General features: G+C 47.2%; 1 protein-coding gene across 1 annotated transcript in view; it reads left to right on the top strand.

The window, feature by feature from the left end:
* Positions 1-27,496, top strand: part of PAX5 (paired box 5) — a 223,791-nt gene that overhangs the window by 113,423 nt on the left and 82,872 nt on the right. Inside the window, exon 7 of the mRNA XM_060199172.1 lies at positions 9,995-10,124. Within this exon, the coding sequence (XP_060055155.1) occupies positions 9,995-10,124 (130 nt within the window). The remainder of the gene's footprint in view (positions 1-9,994; positions 10,125-27,496) is intronic.

Here is a 27,496-nt window from a genome sequence, read left to right on the forward strand (position 1 = left end):
TCTAGTTGGGGGAATGAAGGTCCAAACAAGTGAAATATATATATATGAGAGATGGTTTTAAGGTCACTTAGATGTTCTAAAGAACACAGAGGAAAAGAGAAAGGCAAGTCACGAAGGGCTTCCTGGAAGAAAAAGCCCATCCAGAATCCTTGGGAGGTCTCCTCTCTTCATTAAAAGCAGTAGTAGCACTTTGTAGGCTGAGGAGGACTTTTGAAGGCATTGTTCATGTTCTCACTATTCAACAATCCTGGCCACCAGGTTTGAACAGTCTATATTTAGTGTAGTGGGAATAGAAGACAAGAGCCTTATTAAAAATTAAATTGTCAATTTTGAGGTAATTGTAGATTTGCATGCAGTTGGAAGAAGAGGGATCCCCTAGTTCCTTTCCCAGTTTCCCCTAGTGACAATATCTTTGAAAATGACAGTACAGTGTGACACTGGGATATTGGCAGTGATAGACTCGAGATACAGAGAAGGTTCATAACCACCAGAATCCCTTCTGCTACCCTTTTCAGAGCAGTGGTGTGTGTGTGTGTATGTGTGTATGTGTGTGTGCAGCTGAAGCCTTGTGTGTGCGCTATAGAGAGAGAGTAGAACACCAATGCCTTGGGGTTTGCCCTGGGACTGTGACACTCCCATGTGGTGCTGGGGCTCAAAGCTGAGTAATATGCATGGTAAAGCTTCATACTCTTTGTGTTTGGAACATTGGAATCCCCAAAGATGGGGAGAGCACAGCTTGGAAGAACACAGAGTCCTGGCTGCATGAGGGAGGAACGTACTTGGGGGGAACGAACTGTCCCCCAAGCATTTGCTGGGCAGCGGATGGTTGCCGGCAAGTGGAGTGGAGCCCAACACATGCTGCTCTCAGAGCTGATGGAATAGTCTGATCTTCCTCTAACTTCCCGTCTTGCACATGCAGCCTTGTCTCATGCATGGCCCCATTCTCCTAATGCTTCATTGCATTTTTAGCTGCTTTATTGAATTATTATTATTTAGTGGAGCCCAGGACTCATGCATGCATGACTTCACCACTCCAAGCCCCCCTCCCTTCTTCCATTCAGATAGAGAGATGGAGAGAAGGAGGCTGAGGGAGAGAAACTATAGCACCAGAGCTTCCTCTGGTGTCATAGCACCTCCCATGTGGTGCTGGGGTTTGAATCTGGGCTGCAAGTGCTTGGCAAAGCAGCCAGTCTACCAGATGAGCTATCTTTCTGGTCCTGAAGACAAATTTTGTTCCATTCAAATTCACCCACTGGACAAATCACTGAGAGTGGGAGTGTGCGCTGTTTAGTAGACTTGCGTTACCGCCACCACAGCCCCAGTTTTGGAAGAGTTCCATTACTCCCCACAGGCCCGCCCTGCTCCCAGCTCAGCTCCTGCCAGCCTCGCTCTGCTTTCTGTGTGCTGACTCTTCGGCTTGGGTGTCCACCACCACCTGGCTCGTCTCACTCACCATCCTTTGGAGGCCGACCCATGTTGTACTGTGTACTGGTACTGATGCTTTTTCTTGTCGAATAATATTCCATTGTCTGAAGAGAGTGCATTTTGCTCACTGTACTTTACTCTGAAACAGGCTCCATTTTGTATCACTTTCTCTTGAGTATCTTAGGAGGGCTGTTTAAAAGACGAGGCCTTGGGAGTCGGGCGGTAGCGCAATGGGTTAAGCGCAGGTGGCACAAAGCACAAGGACTGGCATGAGAGTCCCTGTTCGAGGCCCTGGCTCTCCACTTTCAGGGGAGTCACTTCACAGGCGGTGAAGCAGGTCTGCAGGTGTCTGTCTTTCTCTCCCCCTCTCTGTCTTCCCCTCCTCTCTCCATTTCTCTCTGTCCTATCCAACAACGGTGACATCAGTAACAACCACAGTAATAACTACAAGAAGAAAAAAAGATGAGGCCTCCAGAAGCATCAGCACATTCTTGTCACCACACCTCTGAAGTTGTCAATGCCTGTAGCCAATGGGTATCTGCATCTCTAGCTGTTACATTCCCTGTCAAAGCATCATCATCATTATTGTTATTTACAGCTGTGCTTTTGACAGTTTGCTGGAATCAGGGCTCACATTCTAATCTATTGATAGATCTTTAAGTTCCACTCACCTAGAGAACCAGCCCCCCCTTCATCTCTCTGTCTTCTTGCCTTGGGAATTTACCTGTTGAAGAGGAACTCCACACTTGGTCACGTGGCCAGTTAGAAAGGCAAAGAACGTTTAGTAGTGACAGGGATCCCAGGGAGCCAGTGCAATTCCTCAGATAGGGAAGAGAGGCTGGTGATAAGGAGAGACCCGTCCCCAGGCCCCTGTCCCATGCCAGCTGCCTCTGTCTCAGGCCCCAGGCCCCAGGAGCACACCACCAGCTGGGGTAGGGGTGTAGCTGATCAGGTGTTTGGTTTTTCGAGAGGGGAGGGGCTGACCTGGCTCTGGCCCAGTTCCCGAGGGCCACCCCGAGCCTGGCAGTGAGCCTCGAGGAGCTGAGCAGGTGATGGGTAGCCTAGTGGCTGAGGTGAGCATCGGAGGGAGCGAGTGCCACAGCCTCATCCTCGTGCACTGCCTCCTTCATGCTGTCATCCTTCTCACGTGTCTGTTTCTTCTCTCCTCCATGCTATGGCAGTGGTGCCCCGTGCTGATGAGACAATACTTGGTGCAGCCCCAGGCAGTCCTTTTCCAGGTAATTTCCTAGGGGCCCAAATGATACCCAGCAAACCCTTTCTGGGGCATGAGCCCTCTTGATCATTCCTAGGAGTCCTTGACCCTTCATGCTGCTGAGTTTCCAAAGCACTATCTTTCTCTTTGCCCTTCAGATTCTCATGCTCACCCTGTAGACAGACAGTAAGTGATCAAGTTTAAAATTCCACTTTATTTCCTTTGTAAAAAACACACACACACACACACACATATACATTTTAAATTTATTTTAATGAAAGAGACAGAGAAGCACCAGAGCACTGCTCAACTCTGATTCATGGTGGTTCTAGGGAATTGAACCTGGGAATCTCAGAGCCTCAGGCATGAAAATCTTTGTCAGAACCATTATGCTATCTTCCCAGCCCAACATTCCATTGTATCAGTAAGGAGCATGCTCCTCAGAGAGCTGGCCTGGTTTGCCTAAGGCCACACAGTTCAGAAAGAAGCAGAGCCCCTTATTCACTGTTCTTTTTACCATGAGGTCAAAAATTATATAAACAAATCAGATTAAAATTTGCTAAGGCAATCCATTCCCTTCCCTGTCCTTCAGTTTTTCCAAGCTAGGAAGGATACCCTGGATATCCTTCTAGCTGAGACATTTGAGAGTGCAGAATGTTCCCTTGTCTAGAGCACAGTGGCTATGAGGAGGGTGCAGGTTCCTGCTGGTCTTGACCTTGAGACCTTACAGAAGATAAAGGAAGATTTCTCCTGACTGGCTGCATTGGGATTAACATCTGCAAACTTCTGACCTCATTTTATTTCTCTTCCTGGGTCATAGTCAAGGACAGCACTGGCTGATCCTAATAGGAAGGAAGTAGAAACCCCAAATGTCATTCTATGGAAGAACTCCAAGAGTTCAGAGATATAGGACGCTAAATCCACACTAGCTGTGGAAACACAGCTAGTGCCTGTGATTGTCTATTACTGGGAGTTGGAAAGGAACTCTGTTCCTAAATTCATAGATGTGTCAGCACATTTACACATTTTAACTGTGTGCTTAACTACTGTCTGCATATCTAGTGGACACCCTAACCCAGTGCTCAACCCATAGCTTCCCAGGGAATCACAGGGAATGGATTTCCTGTTACCAGAAAAAGGGGCACCAGTAACTCCCCTTCCCTTCCCTTCCCTTCCCTTCCCTTCCCTTCCCTTCCCTTCCCTTCCCTTCCCTTCCCTTCCCTTCCCTCCCCTCCCCTCCCTTCCCCTCCTCTCCTCTCCTCTGTTCTTTGTGTATCTTGTTCTCTCTCCTTGATTTTTCTTTCTATCTTTCATTTTCTGTCATTTTTTCTACCTTTCCTACTTTCCATTTTCATAAAGGACTTGAGATTGTCTGCAAAATAAAAAACTACACAATCTAAGTTAATTAAGGATAGAAAAAAAAACCCTCAAATTATGTGAAGAGGGGAAGTTCATTGCTCTAGTGTCAGCCAGGTCATGACTAAATAGTGAATTTGCTTGAGCATCCTGGCAGCCAAGGTGAAAAGGGATAGGCACTGTTTTCCAGTGTTTGTATTCTTTAGTTAGATTAATTTTTCTTCACAAGAAAAAGGTTTTTTTTTTTTAAATTTTCCTGCTACTAAATTATAGAGGGCATTGACAAGGAATTTGAAGATCTATGAATAGCGTTGCCACAGATTAAAGTAGTTATTTGTATGACTTTCATTTTATTGCCTCTAATTAATGTTGAATATCTGATATTCTATCACAGACCAAGACACTTCCCCCAGGGTTTTAGCTAAGGTTATATGAAGATACTGTTTTCTGCTCACTTAATGAAGAGTAGAATTGCGTTGGAGTCATGGAAGAGATTTTAGATCTCTTTATGAAACATTCTCTAGTTCATTTTTGAGTATAATCAAAGTCACATACAACTGAAGAATCCATCCATCCATCCATCCATCCATCCATCCATCCATCCATCCATCCATCCATGCATCCAGCACTTTAAGGGACCTACAGGTGTTCTACTTTCCAAGCTCTACAGGAACCCTAGAGGGAGTTAGACAAGCAGCCTTTACTCGTGATAGACAGCATGGTCAAGGTGATATGTGCAAAATGTGCACCGAGTGTGAAGACATAAACAAGGGAATCATGGTTTCTCTGCAGGAGTGTGGGGGTGCAGGAATGGCTTCACCGAGGAGGTGTCACTTGTAGGTCTTTGGTCAGTGCAGGTATTCTCTAGGTGTAGGGAGATGGACTTTCCAGACAGAGGCAGGACAGTGTCTGGAGTGGCTAAAGAGAAACTGGTGTAGCGAGGGCCCAGAGGACCCCAGGAGGTTGAAGAAAAAGCAGATGCTTTTAAATACTGCAGACACTTTCAGAGCGGCAGACAGCAACGACTTAGGAAATGGTTATACATTCAAGCTCAATGTTAGCATCCCTTGACTTATACAGGAGCTGGGTAAGGGGTGTGGGATCCCACTGGAGAAGAAAGGCCAGCCTCAGGGCCAAGTCTTTTTTTTTTTTTTTTTAATTGCCACCAGAGTTATCTCTGGGGCTTGGCATCAACACTACAAATCCACCACTCTGGGAGGCCATTTTTTTTTCTTTCTTTTCTTTTTATCTTTCCTTTTTTAAAAATATTTATTTTATTTATTTATTCCCTTTAGTTGCCCTTGTTGTTTTATTGTTGTAGTTATTATTGTTGTTGTCGTTGTTGGATAGGACAGAGAGAAATGGAGAGAGGAGGGGAAGACAGAGAGGAGGAGAGAAAGATAGACACCTGCAGACCTGCTTCACTGCCTGTGAAGCGACTCCCCTGCAGGTGGGGAGCCGGGGTTCGAACCGGGATCCTTATGCCGGTCCTTGTGCTTTGCGCCACCTGCGCTTAACCCGCTGCGCTACAGCCCCACTCCCTCTTTTTATCTTTTCCTTTCTTTCTTTCCTTCTCTCTTTCTTTCTAATTTTATTAGGACAGAGAGAAATTGAGAGGGGAGGAGAAGATAGGGAGAGGGAAAGAGAGACACCTGCAGACTTGCTTCCCCTTGTATTCCCCCCACTCAGGTGGAGAGTGGGGGTTTGAAAGTGAACCCTTGCACATGGTAATGTGTGAGCTTAACCAGGCGCACCACCGCTCGCCTCCCAAGAACAAGCCTTTGAGATAGCAGTGGAGGCATGGAGGGTAGAGGGCAGCAAGGGCTGGTCTCTGAGCACTATCAGTTTGGAGACCCTGATCTTGAGAGAGTTCACTTTACCTTTTGTCACTAGTGGAGATGGTGCTACTGGGTTTTTGGATCTTCTACTGCTTGGGTGACACAAGCAACGGAAGATTTCAAAACCCAGTTGTTGAAGTGAATGAATAAACTGAGAGTGAATTCATTGACTGAAACAAAATTCAATAGGAAAAATAACCTGCCAACTGAACATTAAATAAGTTACACACTCTTGCAATTTTCTGAAATCAGATTGGCTTTATTTTTGGGGGGTGGGGTGCCTGCCCAGTCTGGAGTCCAGGAGGGGGACAGTCCAGGCAGTGAGCAGAGGAAGACCCAGGGATGCCTCCGCTCAGCCGAGATGCCACCCGGTTCTCTCAGGGAATGACCATTTATTTACTTATGCAAGGCTGTGGCCTGGCCACCTTCACCTCTGTCACCTCCTCCAGCTGCCGGCAGGTGCCCTGTTTCTGGATCCCTCCAGTCCTCTTCCCCTTGAGTCTTCCTCAGCTCATCTCTGCATGGGGAAGGAGGTAGGGGTTGCTGTCAGGTTAGTAGCATCTGCCTCTCTTGGGTGGAGCTTCTGGGCCTGTGAATTTTTTTTTTTTAATTTGAGGCTGAAGGCAAAGAACATATCATTTTTCCACCTGTCATCTTACACACATGAGGAGCTCAGCAAGCCCTGACCAACTTCTATTCTTCTTGACCAGGACACTCAGTAGCATAGACAAGGGGGTGAACTGTTCTTACCCCTGGGCCTAGCCCCAGACGACACTATCTGGGCAGACACCCTAACAGAGATATTTTGACATTCAATCTTTGCACACGGCAGTGCCCTAAAGGACCTGCTTCTGGTGAGCTCTGCTTCATGATTAGTTCTAGCAAATTAGGAGGCTAGTGCCATGGCCAAATTCCATTCCCCAAAGGGTGAAGTCTAGACAGCTTTCCCAGCTTCCTGCCACCTGTGCATTCATCTCTACCAGCTACACACCTGCCCACTTGCAGGTGAAACACAGATTCACGAAGCACAACTTGGTCTTTCTGTGAGATCCTTGAATATTTCCTCTGTCCTGACTTCATTAGGAAACACTAGTGCTAGCAAGTTGACTTCATACCTGCTGAAGGTGTCAGGACATACCAGAGTGAGTGGTATCAGGACAACTATCAAGAGATTGCAGTCACATGGGCTCAGGCTTGAATCCTGAACCTGGCACAGAGAAACTGTGTGTTCCTTTGAAAAGATAGATGGGTGAGAGGGAGAAAGAGAAAAGCCAAGCGTCACCCTGGCACATGCAGCATCAAGGATTGAACTTGGGGCCTCGTGCCTCTAAGTCCAGTGCTCTAGCCATGGTGTTATCTCCTGAGTTGTGAAGCTTGTGTGTCCGGAAGACACTTCCCTTTTATAGTGGGAATCTCAGTTTCTTCATCTGTAATATGGGGATAATTTACAACCTACATCATGGGAGGGCCATTGTGAAGATTCAATGGGATAATTCAGGTAAAATCCCTATCATCACATAGTATGTGATGGATAAGTGTGAGTTTTTGATATGGCCATGGAGACTATGCCCCTCTTTGTCATGGTAACACATCAGGGGAGAGCAGAACCCCCCGATGGGAAGTGGCAGTCAGGTTGGACTTCCTGAAGGAGGAGACATCAGAGTACAGCAACATGATGCCTGGGAACCACAGCTGTCCTTGCAGAGCCCAAGAACCCGTGTGAACACCCCAGGGCCACTCCTTCCCTTTCTGTGAAGGACAGACTTGTTCCCAAGCATTTTTGGCTGAGCCCGCAGTCAACCACATTAGATGTCTCTCTGCCTTTCACATTTACGTCTCTAATCCACCCGGAATTGATTTTTGTGTCTGGTGTAAAGTAAAGATCCAATTTCTTTTTCCCCCTGTTTCTGAATGGGTAATGGGTTGCTCCTGCACTGTTTATTAGAGTCCATCCTTCCCTGCTGATTTGTACATCTCCTCTCTCATAGATCAAGGGCCCATACATGTGCGGATCAGTTTCGGGGCTTACTTTGGCTCCAATGGCCTATTTATCTGTGTCTGTGCCAATTCCACACTGTCTCAATTACTGCTGTTTTATTATCGTGATTCCTGGTGCTGGGGAGGTGTGTTCCCATCTTGTCCTTCTCCCTTAGGCACACCCAGGCTACCTGCAGGCCTGTGCTCTTTTCTGCATGTTTCTGAGCCAGCTTCAGGGTGGGGTGGGGTGGAGGTGGACACAAGGCATGATGGAAGAGCTGGGAAGCTCTGGACAAGCTGTCCTTAGTGAGGCTCCATCTTGGCGTGTGTCACTGCCTGGACTGTCAGCTTCCACCCACCTGCCTGACATTTGAGCTGTCCGGGAAGGATTCTCCTCCTCCTCCTCCTCCTCCCCCTCTTCTTCCTCCTCCTCCTCCTCCTCCTCTTCCTCCTCCTCTTCCTCCTCCTTCTCCTCCTGCTCCTGCTCCTGCTTTTCCTCCTTCTCCTCCTCCTCCTCCTCCTCCTTCTCCTCCTACTCCTTCTTCTTCTTCTTCTTTAAATTAAGCCATTCTTTATGTGTGGTTTATGTAAGATTCTGACAGTGGTTTATGTAAGATTGGAATATTACAGTGTACAGCTCCACACCATACCCACCATCAATGTTCTGTGCCCCTCCATCCCTGTGCTAACCATTATAGTTCTCACAAAGTCCTAGAGACAGTTTGTTTGCCAAGTTGATGTGTATCAGATCTATAGATTCCACATGTGAGTGAAATTATCTGGTGTTTATCTTTCACCTCTTTACTTTTTTCCCTGAAACATAATCACCTCCAGTTACATACATTTTGTCCCAAAGGACACAATATCATCTTGATTGCAGAGTAGTATTCAATGGAGTGTATATTGCGTATATTTTTTATTCCGTCATCTGTCAGTGGGCACTTAGGTTGCTTCCACTCTTTAGCTATTGTGAATAACACGGCTATGAACATAGGGGTGCATATGTCCCTTTGAATTAGTGTTGGCATTGTAGGAAGGACTTCCTACTGAATAATTCCTTTGCAGAGAAAAATACCAGCAGTGTGCCTGGGCCTGAGTCCCTTCTGCCTTCTGCCTTCTGCCTGCCACTTACCCAGAGACTCCTCTGATCCTTGCTCCCCCACCCCCCCAAGTGACTCAGTCCTTATCTCATCCAGGGTGTCTGCACATCCTTTCAGGAGACACTGCCTGCTTCCCTGTGCCTCTCTAGCAAGGACTTAACCCTGACAGTGAGGCAGCCTCTACTGGCAGTTCCGAGAACTCGGCATGCAGGATCCAATTCTTTGGCTTAGGGGTTGAGTGGGAGGAAGAAACCTGTCAGTCATGCTTATGCTTTAATGTGGCCTCAAATGGGAAGGTTCAGGTTGGCATCTTCACAACCTTCTCTGGAGACCATTCTAATAGTGGCTTGGATGCCATGGAAATGACTCATCACAAGCTCTGATTTCATGAAATAACATCAGGAAAGGAGCCTGACCCATGGGCTGGGTGCGCATGGCTGGCAGGGCTTGGTGAATCAATCAGGTCTGCGCACCTCACGCTTTGGCGCTTACAGGTGTGTCCAAATGCTCCCTGAGTCCAGAGCCCCCTGCCAAGCTGTGGCTGAATTATTCTGATGCGCTGGATTTGGGCAGCAGGTTTCTGGTAAATCATTTTCCTGGGCTGGGCTTCTGCCTTGGCAAAGCCCTCCCTCCTCTCAGGCCTCAGTTTGCTCGTCAAGATGGCCCAGACAGGATGCTGTTTCAAATTCATTATCCTTTTTGTCTGCACTTCTTTTTCTCTGGGCTCAGAGCACAGAAATCACAAGCTTTTCTTTCCATCATCCTCGTGGCTCCTGGACTCTGGTTTGTGCCCTGCTTTCCCCAGCTGGAAGGAGGGGGACTGACTCTGGGCTGTCCACTGGGCTGGCTCAGCTGAGGCTGGGTGAGGTGAATTCCTGTGAAGTAGCAGTGAGTCCTGTCCACTGCTCTCCCTGGGAGGAAATGCTGATCCTGGGCCCTGCTCTCGTTCTGAGTGTCCCCCTTGGGCCCTGGTGCTGGCCTGGACCAATTCAGTGAGGTGGCTGGGCCAGCCAGTGGCTGTGGCGTGTGGCTGGGCTGGTCTGGAGTCTCAATGATGAGCCATCTCCTTTTATTTTCTCTTCTAGACTGCCGAGTATTCAGCCATGGCCTCGCTGGCTGGAGGGCTGGACGACATGAAAGCCAACCTGACGAGCCCCACCCCTGCCGACATTGGGAGCAGTGTGCCTGGGCCACAGTCCTACCCCATTGTGACAGGTGAGGGCACCTGTGGTGAGGAGGAGGAGTGAGCGAGAGCAAGAGTGTGTGCGTGTGATGGAAAGAACGACTTTTTGATGCTTTTGGACTTGACCAGCCTTGTTTGTCCTGAGGGGACTATGGAGTCAGTCCTCGAGGAGGCAGGTGGGACCAGGAGTGGTGACCCTGAAGAGACATTGGCATGTGTATGGCTCTGACACAGCCAGGAGAGAGCAAATGTCAAGTGGATTGTGGACGGGCAGGGTAGCAGGGAACCTGGGTGATTTGGGGGCACCTGTGGGTGGAGCTGAGCGTTCAGAGGACTGGGGTTCATCTCTCTTGGGAGAAAGGCAGCTCTGAATGGTGTCGACCTTGTCAGTCAGTGGGGATACCTGGCAGCTCGTGGGCATTCAGAGTTGTATGCAGGGGCTGAGGCAAGGAAGGTTGGAGGTTTAGGTTGGAAGGTACTTGGTGTGTGCAAAGCAGGGACATTTCTGGAAGGGTCAACCTTTATCGATGTCAGTGTTAAGGATGAAATTTGGAGGTAGACTGTTGGGTTTCAACTTTTTTAAAAAAATTAATTTCATTAGTGGTTTAATAATGTTTTACAAAGTTGTAAGATGAGGGGTCTGGGCAGTGGTGCACTGGGTTAAGTGCATGCAGTACAAATGGCAAGGACCAGCATAAGGATCCTGGTTTGAGCCCCCAACTCCCCTGCAGGGGTGTCGCTTCACAAGTGGTGAAGCAGGTCTGCAGGTGTCTTTCTCTCTCCCTCTCTGTATTCCTCTCCTCTCTCAATTTCTCTCTGTTCTACCCAATAAAAGATGGAAAAAAATGGCCACCAGGAGCAGTAGATTCATAGTGCCCGCACCGAATCCCAGCAATAATCCTGGAGGCAAAGAAACAAACTAACTAAAACAAATAACAAAATTGTCAGATGACAACCATGTCTGTGACCTTGGGAAAACTCCTGTAGCTTCCAATGGAGGGAATGGGGATACAGAACTCAGGTGGTGGGAGCAGTGCAGAATGGTATCACTGTTATTTTATAATTTCTTAGATCACTAATAACATTAAAATAAATTTTAAAAAGAGAACAAAAAAAAAAACCCTTATAAGACAGCAGGGATCTATTGTGTTGTTGGAGAAGTCATGACATAGTTTTCTCTGCAATAATGTTTCATGACTTTTCTGACACCCCAATAGTTCCAAACCACACCCTTGACTACTGTTCCCCCAGCGCACCCCCCAGGGTAACCACCATAGTTTTCACAAAGTCTTAGCAGAAGTTTGGTGGTTGTTTTGTCTGTATCTTTGTTTTTACAAATTTATGTGTTTCAGTTCTTTATCTTGTACACATAAGCAAAGCCATATGGTAGTAGTCTTTCAGAGAAATGCAGGTCACTTTGTAACAGATACAAACTGATAATAAGAGTCTTTGCACACAAAGAACTGAAAGATAAAGCTGTGACTTTACCTCTTTCACCCTCCATACATTATTAAAAATGCAGAGCAATGGGGTGGGAGGTAGCATAACTGTTCTATGAAAGACTTTCATGCCTCAGGCTTTATGGTTTCAGGTTCAATCCTAGGCACCACCATAAACCAGAGTCAAAAAGTGTTCTGATAACAACAACAATAATAATTACAACAACAATAAAAAAAGAAGGGTAACAAAAGGGAAATTAAATAAATATAATCTTTTTTAAAAAGTGTTCTGATGGAAAGAAAACCAAAAAGAAATGAAATAAAATGAAACAAGAAAGAAGGGGGGGAACAGAGATAGGGGATCAATGCAAAGCCTCTTGCATGCCAGTTGTGTAGGTTGGGTAAGTTCTGTAAGCCTCCTGGACTGTGATTTGAGTCCGTAAAAATGGGACCTGTGGTAGCAGCTCCCTCACAGTGCTGTTGTGGGAATTAGTTAGCTAGCACCTAGCGCTTCAGGATGATACATACGTAAGACCAGGCAGTATGCTCAGGTGCTTGCCGGCACACAGGAGGCACCTGGCATGCCAACCAGGACCCTCTAACAGTGACTGCTGAGCTCACTACTGTGCTGGAGGGGGAAGTTGGCATAGGCAGACAGCCCTCCTAGCCCAGCAGCCCTGGGCTAATCCAGAGAGACAGTCTCTGAGAGGCGACTCCACACCTGCTAGTAGGTAGGAAGGAGCTCTTAGAAATGTAGGTAGGTTCCAGATGCTGACATGATGCCAACCAGACTTCCCTGGGCAGATGACCCCACCAATGTGTCCTGGGGCCCCACTTCCCTAGAGCCCTGCCCTACTAGGGAAAGACAGAGACAGACTAGGAGTATGGATCGGCCTGCCAACGCCCATGTTCAGCAGGGAAGCAATTACAGAAGCCAGACCTTCCACCTTCTGCATCCCACAATGACCCTGGGTCCATACTCCCAGAGGGTTAAAGAATAGGGAAGCTATCAGGGGAGGGGATGGGATACGGAGTTCTGGTGGTGGGAATTGTGTGGAGTTGTACCCCTCTTATCCTGTTTTATTTACTTATTTATTCATTCATTTATTTATTATTGGATAGAGACAGAGAGATATTGAGAGGGAAGGGGAAGACAGAGAGGGAGAGAGACAGAGAGACACCTGCAGCCCTGTTTCACCACTCGTGAAGCTTTCCCTCTGCAGGTGGGGACCAGGGGCTTGAACCCGGGTCCTTGTGCACTGTGATGTGAGTACTTAATCAGGTGCACCACCAACTGGCCCCCTGTATCCTATGTTTTTTGTCAATGTTTCCTTTTTTTATATATAAAAACTGTAGGTAGGGTGGGGCTGCATCAGGGAAAATGAAAAATCTTTTTTAACTTTATCAGGTAGAATCACAAAGAAGCACAGTGGTACCTATAACTATAACGACAACTAACTATAACTTTATAATAATTGGTCTTTGTCTCAGTATACCTTTCAGGCCCAGAGAGAACTAGAAGAGGTGGGGGAGGAGGGACACACACACACACACACACACACACACACACACACACCCCACAGCATTGTTTCACTGTTCATGAATATTTCCCTGTGTCTGGTGCTCTAGTGTATTGGCTGGGGGCTCTCATGGTAAAGTGTGTGCTCTACTGGGTGAGCTATCTCCTCCCTAATGATCCAGTAATTGCAGAATTATTTACAATGGCAAACAAATGGAAACTACACTGTCTACCAAGAGATGATGGCTCTTTGGCATCACAAGATACTATGCAACTATTGATAAGAATTATTTAGCTTTCCTTGTACTCACATGAATAATGTCTAAGATATAATTTAAGTACATGGAAAATCTGTCGAGTTAACTGTGATCTCCTCAGTGTGAGAAAGCAGAAGTATTCACCTAGAGCTACAAGCATACCTGTAGGTCAGGTATTTGTCTGTGAATAGTCGTGGGGAAAAGATTCCCAGTCTCCCCCTGCTTAATGGGGTACCTTAGAGCTGCACTACATTTGGGGTTCCCTGCTCAGTCCCACACTGGATCCTCTTGGGAGAGCAAACACAAATACTGCCCTTTATTCTTCTGAAAGTATGTCCACAAAAGTTATGCTACTCAGCTAATTGCAAAAGAAATCAAAACAAAATACTGACTGTAAGATTAAGGAAAAGGTGACATAGCGTGATAAGTACTATCTAGTTTGACATCTGAAGCTTCTGTGTCATTTGATAAGCAAATATACTGTGACTCTAGCTCTTAGACGCAATAAAGTAGTCTGGGCCTTGCCCCCATGCTCAGCATCTCTGTGAGGGCGCCAGTGCAGGCCCCAGACTCGGGAATGCGGGAGCCTGACTCCCACTGACTCCCACTGCCAGGAGGTTTGGCAAATGGGTGGGGGACTCCTGGCAAAATGCCAAGTACAACAAAGTGCAAACTCCACTCCATTTACACGGCTGTTGCATTCCTAGAAAATTCAGCGTATATTAAGACCATGGAAATTGCAAGTCCACATTTATATGTAAATGAAGCTCAATTCTAGATTCAAATAATTATAAACAGATTTTTCACCTACTGGAATGTTTGGCAGGACATGACAATAGTGCAGGATAAAAGGAAAGTCTTTTGCATGCCAATAATAAGTCTTTTGCAAGCCAATAATCCCTAATAATCCCATTGTGTTAACACACACACACAGACACACACACACACAGACACACACACATACACACACACACACACACACACACACACACTTTTTGTTTCCTTTTTTCTCTCTTTACGGAGCCGGGGTCTCCCATACGTGTGCTATCACTGCTCCCAAACTGACCATGCACGGCAAAACACACCCTCTACCCAGCCGCTAAATCTACACTCTTTCTTTCTATTCCTTCCTTCCTTCCTTCCTTCCTTCCTTCCTTCCTTCCTTCCTTCCTTCCTTCCTTCCTCTCATCTCCACCTGGGTTATTCCCAGGGTTAGGTACCTACATGACGAATCCACCACTCTTGGTGGTCTTTTAAAATTACTTTATTTTATTTTATTTATTTGCCTCCAGGGTTATCACTGGGGCTCAGTGCCTGCAGCACAAATCCACTGCTCCTGGTGGCCATTTTTTCCATTTTGTTGTAGTTTCCATTATTGTTGTTGTTGTTGGATAGGACAGAGAGAAATCAAGAGAAGACAGAGGGGGAGAGAAAGATAGACACCTGCAGATCTGCTTCACCGCCTGTGAAGCGACCCCCCCCGCCCCCACAAGTGGGGAACGAGGGCCTTGAATCGAGATCCTTGCACTGGTCCTTGCACTTTGTGCCATGTGGGCTTAACTTAGTGTGCCATTGCCCAGCCCCCATTTTTAAAAAAATGTTTTTGATAGAGAAGAGAGAAATGAGAGGGAAGGGGATGACAGGAGCAGAAGTGGAGAACAGCAGCACTGCTTCACTATTCATGAAGCTTTCCTCTGCAGGTAGAGACTGGGGGTCTGAACCCAGGCCCTTGTCTGCGGCAGTATGTGTTCTCAACCTACATTTCAAATCACTCTTCAGGGGACAGCTACTGACCCACTGAGGGCCATTAAAGTGCGTACAAGGAGTGGCCCTCCAGAGCAGAGTGGGCCTTCAAAGCACCACATGACGTTACTTAGCACAGGCAGCATGTTCGTGGACGTGCTGACATAGTTCTGCATGCCTCAGAAGAGACCTCAAGTTTTCCGGCATCACCTTTCCCCAAAGCCCAGCACCTAGCAGTGCTCTGTTAGACTGTGCACCCAGCCCAGCCCTCCCTCCACCCCCCCAGCGTCCTAGCCTCCCTGCCATGCTGTTTCCTCCCAGCCCTCCCACTCAGGGATGCCCAGGGAAGGTCTCATTAGAGAACGGAGTCGATTTCTCTCCATCGTTTATATGCCACATTAAATATTAAGTTAAACTCCGTCTTGGCCAGCCAGGGCCACGGTTCAGAAACTGCTCACCATTTGCAAACCAGTGACATGGCCTGCTGGTTCCTGTGTCGTCAGCAGTTTGGGCCCATCCTGATTGGGACTAATTACCTGCAGATGTGTCCTTGGGCCACAGGCCTGCTGGTGGGGCAGCCGTGGTGTCTTCCTGCCAGAGGGGACAGCCAGGGGGGGACCCCATCAGAGGTCCAGGCAGTCCTGCCTCCAGCTGTGGCTCCACAGCCCTCTGCCAGGGAGAGCAAGAGGGAAGGGAACAAGTCTGAACCCTTGCTAACACCTTCTCAGAGGCTCATGTCTGTATCAGCAAGTTGGATGGTGGGAGGAGACTTGGAGAGGCTCCTTCCAGTCTGGTGGATCACTCAGGCTCTGGCTTTCAGGCTCTTCCTGGGAGAGACTGTGGGGCAGTGGGTGCATGCCCACAAAGAAAAAAAATGGCCATCAAATCTGGTTTGCTGCCTTCTTCAGTTATGGTTGGAGTCCAACCTTGGGACTTAAAAGAAAGTTGACCTTATTCTGTCTTTTTCCTTTTTCTTTTTAAGTTTATTGTCTTTACTTATTGGATAGAGACAGCCAGAAATCGAGAGGGAAGTGGGTGATAGAGAGACAGAGAGACACCTGCAACACTACTTCACCACTTGCAAAGCTTTTCCCCTGCAGGTGGGGACTGGGGACTCAAACTGGGGCCCTTGTAACATGTACGCTCAACCAGGTGTGCCACCACCTGTCCCCCCCTTCTGTCTTTTTCCTCTGAGCTCTGGGGACAGCAGGAGAGGACGCTAGAGCAGGAGCCAGAGGATCAGGATTGGCCAGCTCGCTGCCCTGTCATCTCTCTGCCTCAGCTTTCCTGTCTATGCAATGGGAGTGGCCATTCCTGTCTCTCTTGGCTGCTGTGAGGATGTAATGAGGCAGTGAGAGGAGAAGGCCCCAGAGCCAGCAAAGGGATATTGGGCGCACTTGTGGGAGAGGAGACCCCAGAGGGGTCTGTAAGGGGATCCAGTACTGACTCTTTTTGGCTTCCCTTAGAGCAAACATCCTGGCCACATATAGCAGAGTAGAGGACCAGAGGTCCAGCTGCTCACTTGACATCAGGGGGCAGAATTCTGAGGGAGAGGAATCTGTTCAAGCCTACCTCCAGTTAGCTAGATTTGAAACCAGATCCTGATGCTTACCTCTATTTGCTGATTTAAACACACACATACACACACACACACACACACACACACTCACACCCCAGATTAAATTTTCCAGTACACATTTCTTCTTGTCATCCACTATTGCTGGGGCCTGGGACCTACATGAGACCTACATTATTCCCAGTGGCCAATTTTTCTTGCTAGGGAGAGGGAAAGAGGGAGAGAAGAAGAGAGAAAAGAGATAGCAGCAGCACTGCTCTGCCACTCATGAAGCTTTCCTCCCCCCCCCCCCCCAGGGTAGGAACTGGAGACTTGAACCTGGGTCCTTGCACATGGCAGCATGTGTGCTCTCCTGGGTATGTTGCCACCTGCCCACCGGCTTTCAGTAGATATTTGTTTTAGCATATAATGAGAATGCCAGTAGGAAACCAGGAATACTTGGGTTCGAAGTCCAGCTTCGACCATGTTCTAGCTGGATGACCTTGAGTAAGTTGTTTGCTAGTCATGTCTGGATCTCCCACCCCTAAAAAGTGTTGTTGAGGTGGTCTGGTGTCGGGCTGCACCACGGAGAAGAGATCGGACGTCCAGAGCAAAGGGGTACACAAATCTTTATTATAGGATGGGGGGGGTTTGGTTCAGACCACGTGGAGCCAGCCGGCAATGGCCGACCACGTGGAGCCAGCCGGCAATGGCTGACCACGGGGGGAGAGCAGGGAGCGAGACCTCAGAGAGGGAGAGCTGAGAGCCCAGAGAGAGCGAGGGGAGGGGTGAGGGGGCTTTTTATTGGGCGACAACCAGAGGTGACGTGTAGGGCCAGGATTGGTTGAAGGGGGCAATGCTAGGGTTTCGCGCGGCATAGTAAAACCTGATCTGGGGGCGGAGAATGCATCAGAATAACTCCTCAGCAACAAAAAAGGGACCCCAATAAACCCCAGTTTCCTGTGAGGACTGAGTCCATATGTTGTTCATCCAGGGTCTCAGCACAGTGCCGCAAGAGTCCTTGACAAATGGCAATCACTAGTGTCTTTTCGGATTTTGTACCCACAGGTCTGGCCAGATGCCAGGCTGCTCTGAACAAGTTGGTTCATCTTTCCACGGGGAACACCTCCTCTGACTCATTTTTTATGAACCTTTTCGAGGTTCAATCAGACCTATCTAAATACTTGTTCCCTCAGAGAAAAATCATAATGAATAATAAAAGCAAAAAATATGAGCTGTGCAGTACATATATCTAAAAGGTGCTGTGAGGAATAATAGTAAAAACCACAGTATAGCCTGAGACCTTGAACCAAGCTCTCCGGGGAGCCTCCTGGCAGTTGCTAGGTGGCTGGACTGTGTCCACTGCGAAGGGGTGGGGCTGCCACAGTGACTGTCAGATGAGGCCTGCCAAGAAGTCTGATAGGTGCTCCCGACACATTTCTGGCCCCTCTGTGGGCTCACCTGCTGACCACTGTCCACAACAAACACAGGAGAAGTGGTCAGTGTGGTTTTATGATGTACTCTAAAGAAAACAGTCTGAGCTTCGGTCATGAGTGTGGTGGTGTGGGGTTATACCCTGTACAACTAACCACACACACACAAAAAAGTAGAAAGAAAGAAAACAAACAAACAGAAAAAACAATTCGGGAGAGAGTAGAGAGAAGATATTGAAGGGTCATGGTAAACAGGGTTGGGTGACTTAGGGTCTCTCTAAAGATTTGATGTGTGTTTTATTTTATTTTCTCTGCTCAGCTCTGACCTGTGGTGCTGGGGACTGAACCTGGGACCCCAGAGCCTCAGGCAGGAAAGTCTGTTGCATAAACCACTATGCTGTCTCCTGGTCCTAGAAGGGTGACATCTGATTTAAGATCCAAATCTTGAGAAACTGGAAAACTTCACAAAAAAAGGCATTTCTGAAAGAGATATAGCTTTAGAAAGAAAAAAGTATAAATAGGACTAGAGAGGTGGTTGAGTGGGTAGAGCGCATACCTTCCATCTGTGAGGCCCTCAGTGGAGCCCCTAACACCACATGAGAGCATCACAGGCAGAGACCAATACATCTCCATGGATGGTGGAGTTGTGCTTTGGTCTCCCTCACCCTTCCTCTCTTCTTCCCCATCTCTTTCTCTCTTTCTTTCTCTCCCTCTTCCTTTTCCATTAAAGATATAAAATAAAATTTAAAAATGAGTCCACAGGGGAGATTCAGCAGTAGAGCACAAGTGTGAGGCCTTGTATTCCATCCTTGACCTGCATCATTGTTTAAACCAAGGATGGAATAAAATGCCCAAAGGTGGGGGTCATTTCTCATTTCTTTCAGCTGACAGCTGGACCCTGTCTGTCATCAGGCCTGGAGGACTCTCTAGGTTAGAGAAAACTTAACTCCAGAGGGTAGGGAGTCTGACCTTTCACCCATTTCTGGAAATGATTGTTCACCTTTGGTGACAGGGATTTCAGTACTTCAGAGACAAAGAATCTTCAAACAGGACTTAGGGGCAGCCATTCTCCATTGGAGTGATTTCCATTCCCATTGGTGAGCCAGGAGCTGAGGTATCTGCCAAGTCCAGGCTGGCATCCATACTTGGAAGTATAGACCCAGGCAATATGTATTATTAAAAATATATTATTCATGAAAAAAAAGAACCCAGGAGGAACAATATGTACAAAATGTTACCCTTTGTGTAAGGAAGGGTGGGGCAATAGGATACATGTTTGTGTACATGTATATATAAAAAAAAACTCTAAGGGATACTTAGGAACTAAACAATATTTAGGGAGCAATCGTGAAGAGGACTTTTCACTGATGAGCATCCCCTCCCCAAGTCTTGTCAGTATATCTACATCAGAACATTAAACTGAAGATTTCCTTAAGAAATCTGGAGATTTAATATGAGACTTACTGGGTTATTGGAAAAGTCATGACACATTTTTGCATAGAGAAACATGTGATGGCTTTTCCAACAATCAATGGATGTGTAACTTTGGACACTAGGAAGTGACTCAGCAGGTAAAGCTCGGAACTTATGGTGGACTCAGTCCCCAGGCTCAATTCCCTAGCCCCAGCGGGGAGCACTAAGGACATCTCATGGGTGGTAGAATAGTGCTTTGGTACCTCTCCTCTTTCTTTGGCTTCAAATGAATAGAATAACAATGGACTGAAGAGGCCACTCAGAAGTATCACTCAGAAGTATGAGGCCCTGAGTGCATTCCCCACCCCACCAGTGCAAAAAATTTTAAAGTTGAACTTATCCTGAAAAGTTGGAACACTTATTCACCTTAGGACTATGTTCCTATGTGTTCACACTCAGGTAAAGTTGAAAAGTGGCCACCTCCTTCAGATGAGCCAGCCACATTCTAGATCCAGATTTTATTGGCCAACTCTACGCCCTCACTTTACTGACTCTGTGGCATTTGTAGTTCTTGAGTCTGCTCCAGCCCATCCTTCCTGTCTCTTACTGCTGTCCAGCTGGACTTAACTTGTCACTGGCCCCAGGTCTTTGCTCACACTGGTCTTGAAAGCAGGGGAAAAAAAAATTTGTTTTGGACTGTAAAATGAGCCCCATCATTATAGCTTCTACGGAAAGGGAGACTGTTGGAACGTTGGTATTTGGAAGGATACTCAGTCTCAGAGAAGCCAGCTGCAGGCTGATCACTTTCAAGCTGAAGTGAGATTCAGGCATCTCTATAATTAAAATGCTCATCAGAGGGAAATATAATTTGCTTTCCGGTTCACACAGTGTTCCCAAGAACTGTTTGTTGAATAAATGAATTAATATTTGCGTAAAGTACAGTGTCAATTAGAAAAAATAATTTCAGCGGAAAGCACTGTAGTTGTTTCTGACCTTGTATTTTGTAGGATAAAAATAAACAAAGTCGGATGGCCACCTGGTAATGCACTCATAGATTTTACACTCGCAGGCAGCTTGGAAACCAACCTTTCCAAATCGCCTTTGAGTAGGTCCTGGGCATCCAGCTTCCCAGCTCACCCTTCTGTGGTCTGTCTTCCTAAAATAGTATTTCATTAGCTTGTTCTTCTGGTCAGAGATCTTCACTGCTTCACCATTATCTGGAGGGGAAAAACCAAACTGCTGGCCCTGGCAATTTCCAATGTGCTGCTGTCTGCCTTCCTTCCTTCCTTCCTTCCTTCCTTCCTTCCTTCCTTCCTTCCTTCCTTCCTTCCTTCCTTCCTTCCCCTCCCTCCCTCCCTCCCTTCCTTCCTTCCTTCCTTCCTCCCTTCCTTCCTCCCTTCCTCCCTCCCTTCCTTCCTTTCTTCCTTTCTTCCTTCCCCTCCCTCCCTCCCTCCCTCCCTCCCTCCCTCCCTTCCTTCCTTCCTTCCTTCCTTCCTTCCTTCCTTCCTTCCTTCCTTCCTTTATCGCTTCATCAAAACTCAACTGTTCCTTTATGTCAGGCCTCGACCTGGGCTGACTCTTGAGGCTTTGAGTCCCTGTCCTCTACTGGGGAGACAAACATGGATACTTGCACAAGGCAAAAGAAAATGAACAAGGGGATGGAAGGCCAATACTGTAGGAAGCCTGTGCTTTGAAGGTGTGTGTGTGTGTGTGTGTGTGTGTGTGTGTGTGTGTGTGTGTGTGTGTGTGTGTGTGTAGGGGGTATTTGGTGGCGGCATTGCTTCTCTTTGGTTGTGGTGTCTGGGGAACATTTCATGCTTAGACTGCTCTAAGGAAACCATACACTGTTGATTTCTCTCTTTGAAGCTTGGTTTAGCCTCTCACAACTCGACTTTTCATAATTAATTTTCTGTTGTGGAGGTGTCTCACAGATCTACACCACTTTACCATTCAGATAAGAACTCTCACGTGGTGTCGGGATTTGAGCCTTGGCTACACATATGACAAGGCACTCGCCCTACCTGGTGAGCTATCTCTCCATCCTCATACAAGGACTTCTTAGTCTTGAAGTTATACATGCTCATTAAAAACAAAAAGTGCATAAGTACTTTATGACAGCATGGGACCTTTCCCTCACTCCACTCTGCTGTGTCCTCAGAGTTGTTGGTTCAGTGAATGTCCTTCCAGAAGGACCTTTCCTCTCTCTCTCCCCCACGTGTGTGTGTGTGTGTGTGTGTGTGTGTGTGTGTGTGTGTGTATCAACTTGTAAACCTCGCATTAATTTTCTACAAAGGGGTCTATACTCTTCACACTGTTATCTTTAGAAAATTGAGTCCATATATTAATTGCTACCAAACAGGTCACTAGGAGCAGAACTTCCCCCTTCTGCAGATAGAGCATGGGGAAGGAAGTCCAGAGGGCAGGGAACTTTGTTATCTACAGGTGTCCCAGGACCTGGCTTAAAATCCCCTGATTTGAGGTCTGACTGACTGCTCAAGGCTGGGGGTGGTGGGGCAGGGAGAGAGAGGTATTACAGCTTGGAGCAGCATACTGGGAAAAGGGGGTTGGGGGGAGGCAAGCTTTTGTGGAGCACAGAGATCGTCAAGAACTTTGTAACCGTTTGAGCTCTCTGCAAATTGAGCAGGCTGCCTCAGGAGATAATAACAATGATCACTAATGTTTATTGAGCATTTGTTATGTGCTTTGGTTCATTTTCACCCTTTAAACTATGAAACATAGGTACTATTATTATCTCAACTATCAGAGAAAGCGCCTGAGTTCATACAGTAGTAAGAGGCACAGTTGGCGTTCTCTGAAGCCTTGTAGTGTACTGCTTCCCTTGGTAACACATCCCACAGCATCAGAGAGATTTAAATAGTGCTCTCGCCCTCTCAGCTAGGCTAGCAGCCACTGGGGTCTTTAGAAAGTGATCAGTCTTTAAAAGCTCTTATTCAGACTCTGGAGCAAGACTGCTTGTCTTTGGATCCTTGAACTACCATTGATGAAATTGTGGTGTGTGTGTGTGTGTGTGTATGTGTGTGTGTGTGTGTGTGTGTGTGTGTGTGAGAGAGAGAGAGAGAGAGAGAGAGGAGAGAGAGATATTATTCACAGCATTTCAATTTCTTTATCTGTAATATGGGGATAAGGTATTATTATGTGGATTAAATGAGTTCTTAGTTCAAAAGCACTAAGAAAAAAACTGTCTAGAGCAAAATATCTTTGTTGACTATCTGGAGCTCAGAAAGCACCCTGAGCCAGGAGCCAGGTCTTCTGCAGCAAGGGCATGATGAGAAAGTTCCTCAGGGATGAGGCCTGACCCACGTGGGGCAGGCTTGAGGCTCCCTTCTCTGCATGTTCCTTGAGACCTTTGGTATTAGCATCTCATGGCTGCTGTAACAAATTGCTACCAACTTGGTATCTTAAATTAATGTGAATTTATCATCTGATAGTTTTGGAGGTCAAAAGATCTCAAATCAAGGTGTTGGCAGGACTGTTCCCACCAGTGGCACAAAAATGATTCCTTTTCTCTGCCTTTCTAAGTGTCTTTTAGAAGATACTCATGGTCCTGGGCTTGTGGCTCCTTTCTCTACTTTCACAGCCAGCAGAAAAACATCTTTGACCACTGCTTCTGTGGTCTTCTCTCTGTGACTCTGTACATACATACTGTCTTCCTCTTTATATTGATTTATTTTTTTTTTATTAAATGCCTTGCCAGAAGTTGAGCTCAGTTTCTCATTTGTTCTGCCACTGCCTTTCCCTGGCCCAGTTTTCCATTTTCCTCCTTTCTTCCTTCCTTTTCTTTTTCTTCTTCTTCTTCTTCTTCTTCTTCTTCTTCTTCTTCTTCTTCTTCTTCTTCTTCTTCTTCTCCTTCTCCTTCTCCTTCTCCTCCTCCTCCTCCTCCTCCTCCTCCTCCTCCTCCTCCTCCTCCTCCTCCTCCTCCTCCTCCTCCTCCTTCTTCTTCTTCTTCTTCTTCTTCTTCTTCTTCTTCTTCTTTTCCTCCTCCTTCTCCTCCTCTTCCTTCTTCCTTCTTCTTCTTCTTCTTCTTGTTCATCTTCCTCTTCTTCTTCTCCTCCTCCTCCTCCTCATTCTTCTTCTTTTTTACCTCGAGGGTCCTTGCTGGGGCTTGGTGCCAACGCTACAAATCCACTGCTCTTGGCGGCCATTTTTTACCATTTTTATTGGATAAGACAGAGAGAAATTGAGAGAGGAAGGGGAAATAGAGAGGAAGAGAGAAAGACAGAAACCTGCAGACCTGCTTCACTGCTGTGAAGCCTCCCCCCTACAAATGGAGAGCAGAGCCTCGAACCCAAATCCTTGAGTGGATCCTTGTGCTTAGTACTATGTGTGTTTAAACAGTTGTGCCATTGCTCACTCCCCATCCCCCTCATTTTATTTTCTTATGAGAGAGTGAGATAGAGACAGAGAAGAGGTGAGACGAGGAACAGTCAGTAGAGCAGTACTCTAACCCAGGGACTCACCCATGCGAGGCATGTGCTTTATGACTGAGCCACTTTCCTGGCCTGTGTCTCTCCTTCTAAGGACCCTCAGTGATGTCATTGGTCTATGTGGATAATCTGGGATACTTCCCATGTTTCAGAATCTCTGACTTAATCATATCCACAAAGTCTCTTTTGCTTTACCAAGTAGCATAGTCACATGCTCTGGAGATTAGGATTTGGATATCTTTGGGGGATCATGATTCTGTCCACCACAGCTTCTAGTTCCAATGTTAAGGTCTCCTTGAGAATTCCAAGTCTTAGGACCAGGCGGTGGCACACCTGGCTGAGTGCATACATTACAGTGCACAAAGACCCTGGTTCAAGTCCCTCATCCCCACCTGCAGGAGGGAAGCTTCACAAGCAATGAAGCAGTACTACAGATAGCTTTTGTCTCTCTCCCTATCTTCCCCTTCCTTTCAATTTCTCCATCTCTATCTAAAATAAAAAGAATGTCAAATCTTTTCTACCCTGGGGTGGCCCCTGTGTCTGAAAAAAAAAATCAGGCATCTCTTTTTCTATGTCTCTGTTGAGCTTCTCTCTCCACTTCTGTGGGCATTGGATGGGCCTCACTCTTCCTCTGGGTTGTGAAGAAGGAAAAAAATGGCCACAGAGAATGGTGGAGCACTGAGCTAGGCAATATTTCTAGGCACTGGGCAACATTCTACCAGCAATAACCCCTGTGGCACCGAGGAGCTGAGAAACCAGTAGGCTTACCTATCACTGCCTGTATACCTTCCGGGTATATCTACAGGGAGCATTCCTTAGACGCCACCTCTCCAGGAAGACCTCCGGAACTACCCCATAGTCAGAGGTCAGAGTGATGACCCTTCATCTAGGCCCCAGTTTAATTCCCTTGTAATCCCATTCTGCCTTGGTTTAGGGTTCTTTGCATGCAGCCCAACTTTCTGCACACCCTGTGAAGTTCTGAATCATCTCTGTCCCACATGGGGCTTAGGTCATAGTGGGTACTTACTTGGTAAGTATTCATTGGATGGGTGAATAAACAAATGAGCTGTCGATTAGGTTTGAGTTTAATGAATTGTCCCAGCCTCCTAAGTTAGTATCAAGGACATTGGCATCACACACACACACACACACACACACACACACACACACACACACACACACACACACACACACGCACATATGTCTCCAGTGAGCTTAGGGGACATTTGAATGCAAGATATTATCACAATTATTATTTCTCTCCAAATGCATTAGCTTCTGCTGGTTAGCTACATTTATTTCCCCAATGTTCACAGTCAAAAAACAAAAACAAACAAAAAAAACAACAAATAAACCCTCTCTTTGATTTCTCTCTATTTGCTTTTATTTTCATTGCCTGAAAGACTGTAGAATTTCTGTTCCCACCCTAGCACGACTGGAAATGTTTGGTGAGGTGGGCTTTGGCATGATTCCTTGGGGGAGCCTGCTGTCCTCTCAGACTTGCTCCCTCAGGAGTGGTGCTGACTTTTCAGAGCCACTTACTTGCTTCGTTGGTTGCCCCTCTGCTAACCCAGGCCCAAGATGGTCTCATAGCCCCCCTCAGGGATGATGTGATTGGTAACCTATTTGGGGGTGGGCTAGCTTCAGGGCTCTTCTCCTAGAGACCATCTTCCTGAGTAAGGCCCAATAAACCCAAAGTCACCTACAGGAGAGAGAATCAGACTCACTGCCCATGCCCTAGCCAGCAGGCATTGTTCTAAGCTCTTTGCCTGGATCAGCTTGTCTAATCTACTTACCAGCCCTATGAAGGGTATAGACTCACTGCCCCTCTGTTACTGAAGCAAAAACTGAGAAGCCAAGGAGTAGACACTTACTCAAGGTCACAAACACAAGTAGTCAGAGCCTAGAGGCGACACCCTTGATGGCTGGACCACCCTGATGCTTACCGATCAATCGGGTGTGTCAGGGACCTCCCAGAGGAGGTTGAAACTGGGTGGATCCCGAGCTGGAGGAGAATGGACCCCAAACAAGGCCAGTGGGTGGGTTGGAGCTCCTGCAGGCGCTCGGTGGTCTGGGTGGTTTGTCTTAGTTTCTGGTCGAAGAGCACTGGTCTGAGTCAGCCTCTATCAGCTGGTGCAGGCGCTCGGTGGTCTGGGTGGTTTGTCTTAGTTTCTGGCCGAAGAGCACTGGTCTGAGTCAGCCTCTATCAGCTGGTGCTCTGAGGCCATCCTGCACCCAGACAGGCCGCAGCAGCCTCAGCAAAGTAGGCCCTCAGCAAAGGTGTGTTGAGTGGATTGGCAGCCGGCAGGTGTCACTCCTTGTGTACTTTCTGGCAAGTTCCTACCTGGTCCAGGTCACCTGGAGGTGCCTGGGCAACCCTAAGCTCTCAATTTTTGCAGTCTACCTCACACCCAGACAGTTGTCAAATACGGCGGCATTTCCAGCAACTTTCCCTTGTCCCATCAGACCAGTTTTCTTTTGTTGTTTCATCTTCAGGGAAGAAAGTAAAAGAAAAAAATATTACTGCCTTTCTTTCTTTTCTGCTTGCTTCTTTCCCTCCATAGAGTAATCTTAGTATCTGCACAACTTCAGCACTTTGCTTACACTACTTGTAAGCTTACTTATACAGAGAGACAGAGACAGAAACAGAGAAAGGAGGGAGAGACCCCCACTACAGTATCAGAGATTCTCTTAGTGGCATGGTACTTGCCACATCACTTGGTGCTGGGGCCCAAACCTGGGCTGTTTGCGCGGGAAAGCAACTCAGTTACCTCTCCAGCTCTTTTTTTTTTTTTTTCTTTTCTTAAACATTTTCTCCCTCTCTCCCCGGCCAGGTATCTGTAGGAAGGGTCTTATGTTCTGGTTCTGTTCAGGAACAATCAGCACAAGTCCCCAATTCTCCACACCCAGTGGGCTCCCTCCTTTCTCACTGTTTATTGCTCTTCCTGCCTGAGGGAGGAAAGATGCTAAGCCAACAGTCCAGGTGATGAGTAGTGGGGAGCCTGGGTCCAGGCGGGCTTGGGGGGGACCCCTGGCAGGACTGCAGGGAGGAATATGTGGTGGATTCCTGGTGCGGCAGCCCAGGCTTTCCCAGGGTGACTCACCTAATTCTCTGGAGCCCTCGGATGGGTCTTTTCTCTTGACTTCTACTGTGGTCAAGGCTGTAGGAGGGGAGGGGAGGCCCGGAGGACCCAGGGAAAGGGCGGGGGGGGTGGGGTGGGTGGCAGGCGGAAGGTGCACCCAGGGGCTCTGGGCCCCAACCCATCCCCAACTGACTGTGCAGTGCTAGGGTGTTGTCAGTTCTGGGAAGTTGCTGAAAACACATTGTCCAGAAGACGGCCACAGCAGGCACAGACCCCCAAGTAAATCAGTGGGATTATGAATTTTCCTGTGGTGTTTTTTTTTAATTTTGTCTTTGATTTTTAACTTTGTTATTGTTGTTCGTCTCTAGTCTTCACCAGTCTGAGCTGACATTGTCTTTCTTTTTTTTTAAGCGATTTAGTATCGGTTTACAAAGTTCGGAGATGACAGGGGTAGAATTCCACCATCCCACCTCTTTCTTTGAAAGACTATTTATTTATTTATTGGATAGAGACACAG

This window comes from Erinaceus europaeus, chromosome 10 (genome assembly GCF_950295315.1).
Source record: "Erinaceus europaeus chromosome 10, mEriEur2.1, whole genome shotgun sequence".
NCBI lineage: Eukaryota > Metazoa > Chordata > Mammalia > Eulipotyphla > Erinaceidae > Erinaceus > Erinaceus europaeus.